Source organism: Salmo trutta, chromosome 5 (genome assembly GCF_901001165.1).
Source record: "Salmo trutta chromosome 5, fSalTru1.1, whole genome shotgun sequence".
NCBI lineage: Eukaryota > Metazoa > Chordata > Actinopteri > Salmoniformes > Salmonidae > Salmo > Salmo trutta.
Window position 1 is genome coordinate 19,155,657 of NC_042961.1, and position 5,114 is coordinate 19,160,770.

The window sequence follows — 5,114 nt, forward strand, 5'->3', positions numbered from 1 at the left end:
CTCTCTCTCTCTCTCTAGCTGGGTGCTGTAATAAGATCAAGTGGCTGTTAGCCTGGCCTCTGTGCCTGCTGTTGTTCTTCACGGTGCCTAACTGTGCCAACCCTCGCTGGGAGAGATGGTTCATGGTCTCCTTCGTCAACTCCACCCTGTGGATTGCTGGCTTTTCCTATGTCATGGTCTGGATGGTGAGGACAGACAGACAGACAGACAGACAGACAGACAGACAGACAGACAGACAGACAGACAGACAGACAGACAGACAGACAGACAGACAGACACTGATGTGTGTCTATTCCCTTCAGGTGACAGTGATCGGGTTTACTCTGGGTATCCCTGATGTTATCATGGGCATCACCTTCCTGGCAGCTGGCACCAGTGTCCCTGATTGCATGGCCAGTCTTATAGTGGCACGGCAAGGTGAGGACGCACAGAGTACTTTCTCTACCAGGGCTGTTTGCATTGCTGCTCACCTGCCCCATGAACCAACACCCAGGATTCAAAGAGCTCCATACGGTCTGTGTACATGCTCAACAGAGAGAGGGGAAAGAGAGAAGGGATGAGGCAGTCTGGGTGTCACCCAGGACCCCTCCCAACCTCTGTGACAGAGTCGTGTGGCAGTGACTGAAGAAAACACAGTGTGGTTCCTTCCTCCATTTTCTTTTTATCTGTGTTTATTCCCACTCCCCCTGTCAAATATTCATCAGTCTGTCTGAGAGGGGGAAATGGGAACCACATTCCCTGACAGTCTGTTTGTTGTTGTTGTGTTTGTTGTTTGTGGCAACCTGAATACCTCAGCAAGGTGGAATTCTTTATTGATGTTACAGATGTTTACCAACAACTCTCTCTCTCTCTCTGCCTCCCTCTCCCTCCTCCTTCTGTCTTTTGATTTCTATTTCTCGGCCTATGCCTCATCTCTCTCTCTCTCTCTCTCAGGTCTCGGGGACATGGCTGTTTCTAACTCTATAGGCAGTAATGTGTTTGATATCCTTATTGGACTGGGACTACCCTGGGCCCTGCAGACCATGGCCATCAACTACGGCTCCTACGTAAGTTGTAAACACCATTTCTCCTAGCCCTGACTGGGTAAGGTCTTTAGTAAACCTCTACTAGCAATACACAATAAAAACTGGCATGTGCAACCCCTGTGACACTTAGACATGCTCGGCCTATTCTGAGAAGGTCATTTTGACGTTGCTTTATCATGTGAAAGATGACACAATTGATCTTCTGTCCAGAGCCCTCTCTGCTCATGTCACATGGTACCAATGTTAGGTAGGTTTCTATACAATATTAGTCACGCCATGCTAATATAGCCATTGGAGCATTTGTGATCTCTGTAGATAAACATATCTTCCAGCTTGGCATGAGAGGGAGATGGTCCTAACAGCTGAAAGAGGGAGGAGAAAAGTAGCTGTCGGCAGTCCAATTGAAATATAGAGCTGAGTGCACCTGTAGCCCATAACCCCACTAGATCAAACACACGTGGGGGGTGCTGTGAAGGAATGCCTACATACGGCTTTGCTGCTTTTGGAGCGTAACATGATTATTCTGAATGAAGGCTTTGACTGTGTGTTAGAGAATTGAGCTGTGTATTGAGGGTGTAGAATAGGATCCACAGAGAACAGCTGATATACTGTATTCATTTCAGGAGGGCTCGAATTCAAAAGAGATGGCGTCCTTCTAATGCATCCGTTTGGTCGTGTAAAGTTGGTGGTGTTTTTGAAACTGTTATGCTCTTTTGGAAATAGCAGGTGTACACTTTACACTGGTACAAAAGTGTTGTAAATCAGTTCCCAACCCCATTGTTTATCTTCTTCTGTTTAACCTGTTCTTCTCTTAGATTCAACTGAACAGCAAGGGGCTCATCTTCTCTGTGGGACTTCTGTTGGGGTCTGTCTTCCTCACGGTGAGTGACTTTTGAAGTACTTCTTAAAATACTCAAATGTACTTGTGTTTAGTATTTTACACAGTTTATGCACAATTGAATTTGAATTGAGCAACTATAGATATAATTTCTTCATCTCTTCCCACCTCTCTCTCTCTCTCTCAGGTCCTGGGGGTACATCTGAACGGGTGGAGACTGGACCGTCGTCTGGGCCTGGTGTGTCTGTTCATGTACTCCATCTTTCTCTGCTTCTCCATCCTCATAGAGTACAACATCTTCACTTTCGTCAACCTGCCCACCTGCAGAGACCGCTGAGGCTCGCTTCTCTCTCCTCTTTCTCCTCCCTGTCGCCCCCTGTCTGTCTGCGGCTCAGATCATTCTTTTTATTATTCAAAGCATTCGTTTTTGAATTTCGTCTCTTTTCTTTATGGTTAGTGTAATATGGAGCAGCCCTGGTGTGTGGGGGGTTTTTTTAAACAGGAGAGGAGATGATTGGGCACACACATGCGGGAGCACAAACTGACTTGTAAAAAGCTCTCACATGAGGACTCGTGAACAAAGCTATTTTTGTCGACTACTGCCTGCTTTGATGTGAAGATTGTTTTTGTTTGGGATTTTTTTGTAAAGGTGATCGAAACGCCGTTATATTCTACAGTGTGATCTTGATTATATTTTATAATGTAATGTGTTTAATAGCTGCTAACTGGCTTAGAGGATAGCCGGTCTGAAGAAAATTGATAGTCTACTGGAATAGTGTTGTTCTTTGAACAATATTAGCAATGGTTCTTACGGTTGATCATGTCAATGGAAATCATTTAAGGTGAAAGTGCCAGGTGACTTGATGTAAATAGTTGACAGAGGACATTTAGCTGAATGACACCCCAGACTTCTTATCATGATCTGTGGGCATTACCCCCCCCCCCCCCCCCCCCCCTCTACAAACACACACACAGACACTGTTGTTGAGCAGCAGTATGTACACAAAGATACTTTTTAAACATTGCTAAAGCAGCTTTTATTGAATCTGTCCCTTTTGATTTAATGTATAGAGTCGATTTCAGGAGAGGACAGGATAAATGGAGGGCATTTGGCTGGAATAGGCAACAGCAATATGAGGTCAGATATGCTATACTGTTGGAAAGTGAAAGGTATCTCTAAAAAATAATGAAATGCATTAAATTAGGGGTTTTGTAAATTCTTACCCTTTGTAAATACACCCAGATGACAGATTATTTTATTTATTAACTTATTGAACATTATTTATGCATATTTGGAGGGGGGGGGGGGGGGGTCTGCATTTTAAATCCAAACCAACCCACATTGGTCTCAAAGATTAGTTCATTTTGGAGATACTGTCTGCAGAGCTTAGTGACACCAATACTCCTTGGCATGTTGTGAGACTCAAGTCAAAAGTCACTTTTAGGAAAAACATCCTTTCAACCCTCTTTTGACTCTTGCAAGAGAGGAATTTCTACTTAAGTTATTCTGAACATTTACTTTATGATAGACTTGATTGAGATGGTAACAATTTATGGAAGAAAATGTATTGTTCCTTAGCAAGTCAAACCTCTTCAGTGAGAATTTATTTGCACTGAGGTATATTATATGTGGTACCTATCCAAGGTGGGAGACTCTGTTTCAATGACCATGAGTGTCCCTACTTGCTGATTGTTAGGACAATCTCCTGGTAAAATGAAGCAAGCGGTTGTGACAAACAGTGAACTCCTTTTTTTCCACTCATGTAACTCCAGAGAAGGAGATGTGCTGCTACCTAGGGGAACAACCGTGAACAACAGCACAATATTGGATTCCTACAGACTTTCTCTTATTCAAAGTAACTTTTACCAAATGTACATTGCCTGGAAGGACTTCCTGTTTAAAGGATGGATTTTCTGTTCCGCTGGCACACAGAGGAAATGAGGCGTATCTGTACGAATTACTCCTAGTGATATTATTCATAGGAGTAGAGATCATTGAGAATGACAGAGGCCTCTAGTGGCCAAAAAGTCATATTAGCATGGGCAGCGCCATTGAGGGCTTCCACCATTTCAATATAGTGAACTGGGTGGGACTTCCAACTTCATTGGCTGATCCCTCCTTGTGACCCTGTTGGCATCATGTCCACCCAGGTCATCAGGAGGGATCAGCCAAACATGAAGAAGAAAATGTACTACTTAAACATGGAGATGCGCTCATGTTGTCACAGATGCTATAATGGCACAGATACAAAGATTAGTCCTCGATCTATCTCTATGGTAGAGATGCACTTTGAATAAAGCATCTGAAATTTGACCTGGCCTGGTGTTGGTTGGGCTGTGGTAATTTGTGTTTTGTAATGCACAATGTTTAGATGTTGTGCTACATTTAAATCAATGCTTATGTCCTTTACGCCTTTAGTTTAAAGGGAATATATCAGACATCATCTGTTGACCTACAGGGGATTCTGAGAGACTGTTGCTCAAGGCAAGCCAACCAGCAAAGCACCATAATTACATTGGCCCTACAGAAAGTATTATATTTCTCTCTCTATCCTCTCCTGAAAGCAGGGGAACACTGTTAAAACACTGTTAAAATGTTGATGTTTCACCTGATGGATTTATTTCATAAATGCAAATAACACATTTATTGGAGGAAAAAAAACATTGTTTTACAAACTGCTCTGAATTACTTATCTTGTGAACACTCATTTCATGGACCAATAGCACAACATCTCAAATGCATAAGTTATAATGAAAAAAAGTCTCAGAATGTACAAAGTCTTAGGGTTGCATTTCTTTTTAAAGGAGGTTTGTTTGTTTTTGTTCATGTCATATTTATCATATTTTCTCGGGAGATTAGTATAGATAGAGCACAACTCTAATGTCAAAGGAAAACAGGGTTTATCGTTAAAATGTCAAATTATTTATAATGCAATAATTATGAGCTTTACAATGTAAATATGTTGTTTGTTTGAAGGCACATATGACAGTTTTCTAGATGGTACATACACGTACACAGTAGCACATCTCTCTGTCATAGAGGAAAATCTATCTTGTAGGACAGGCTAAGGCTAAATGGTTTACAGAAATCTGCACTGGAAGCTTGTTATGAAAATGGGAATTATCTAAATATCTACCAGCCTATAAGTTAAAGGCTCCCAACTCTCTTTTTTTGGCAAATATCATACAAATATCCCCATGCAGCATTCAATATACAGGTATTTATGTTGGAAAAAAAACTATATTCAGTG

General features: G+C 41.9%; 1 protein-coding gene across 1 annotated transcript in view; it reads left to right on the top strand.

Moving 5' to 3' along the window:
* Positions 1-4,910, top strand: part of slc24a3 (solute carrier family 24 member 3) — an 89,283-nt gene extending 84,373 nt beyond the window's left edge. Inside the window, exons 13-17 of the mRNA XM_029752794.1 lie at positions 19-185; positions 303-417; positions 934-1,046; positions 1,841-1,906; positions 2,051-4,910. Coding sequence (XP_029608654.1) covers positions 19-185; positions 303-417; positions 934-1,046; positions 1,841-1,906; positions 2,051-2,200 — 611 coding nt within the window. The 3' untranslated portion in view covers positions 2,201-4,910. The remainder of the gene's footprint in view (positions 1-18; positions 186-302; positions 418-933; positions 1,047-1,840; positions 1,907-2,050) is intronic.
* The last annotated feature ends 204 nt before the right edge of the window (positions 4,911-5,114 follow it).